The 491-nt window shown below is 44.4% G+C and overlaps 1 protein-coding gene across 1 annotated transcript in view; it reads left to right on the top strand.

Moving 5' to 3' along the window:
• The window catches only part of CSUI_011497 (heat repeat-containing protein), a gene marked incomplete at both ends in the record, with an annotated part of 930 nt that extends 599 nt beyond the window's left edge, over positions 1-331 (top strand). Inside the window, one exon of the mRNA XM_068071595.1 lies at positions 43-331. Coding sequence (XP_067916429.1) covers positions 43-331 — 289 coding nt within the window. The remainder of the gene's footprint in view (positions 1-42) is intronic.
• Between the last annotated feature and the right edge of the window lie 160 nt (positions 332-491).

Here is a 491-nt window from a genome sequence, read left to right as displayed (position 1 = left end):
TCTCACTCTCCTTTCTTTCTTTCTCACTCCTTTCTTTCTTAGGATTCTGAAGGTGTTGGGTAGGGCAGGCTCTTCATCTGCAGTCCAGTCTTCATCTCCTCGTGAAGGTGTCGAAAGTGAAGCCTTAGAACTTTTAAGTGAAGGCCTAAGAGCCTTCGAGGGGAGGAAAGACGTCTGGAGAGAAGACGCCGAAACCATTCTCTTTGTTCTTTATAATATCCTCCAATCTTCTCCATCAAGATCATCCTCTCTCTCTTCTTCTTCTTCTTCTTCTCTGCCTTTGACTACAAGGAAGAAAGCGGCGATGTGCCTGGGACTCCTGGCTGTTCTGGTATGCACGGCATGAAAAGCACCAACAGATGACACCTAAAGACCTACATACAGAGACTACGGAGATGTAGACCTAGATCGATTGATCGATAGATCTAGGTGGATAGATAGTTAGATATGGCGTGATCGATATGGGTAGGTATAGATATATATAGATAGAT

This window comes from Cystoisospora suis (assembly GCF_002600585.1).
Source record: "Cystoisospora suis strain Wien I chromosome Unknown contig_12478, whole genome shotgun sequence".
NCBI classification, from domain to species: Eukaryota; Apicomplexa; class Conoidasida; order Eucoccidiorida; family Sarcocystidae; genus Cystoisospora; species Cystoisospora suis.
This window is presented reverse-complemented; position numbering and strand designations above follow the sequence as displayed.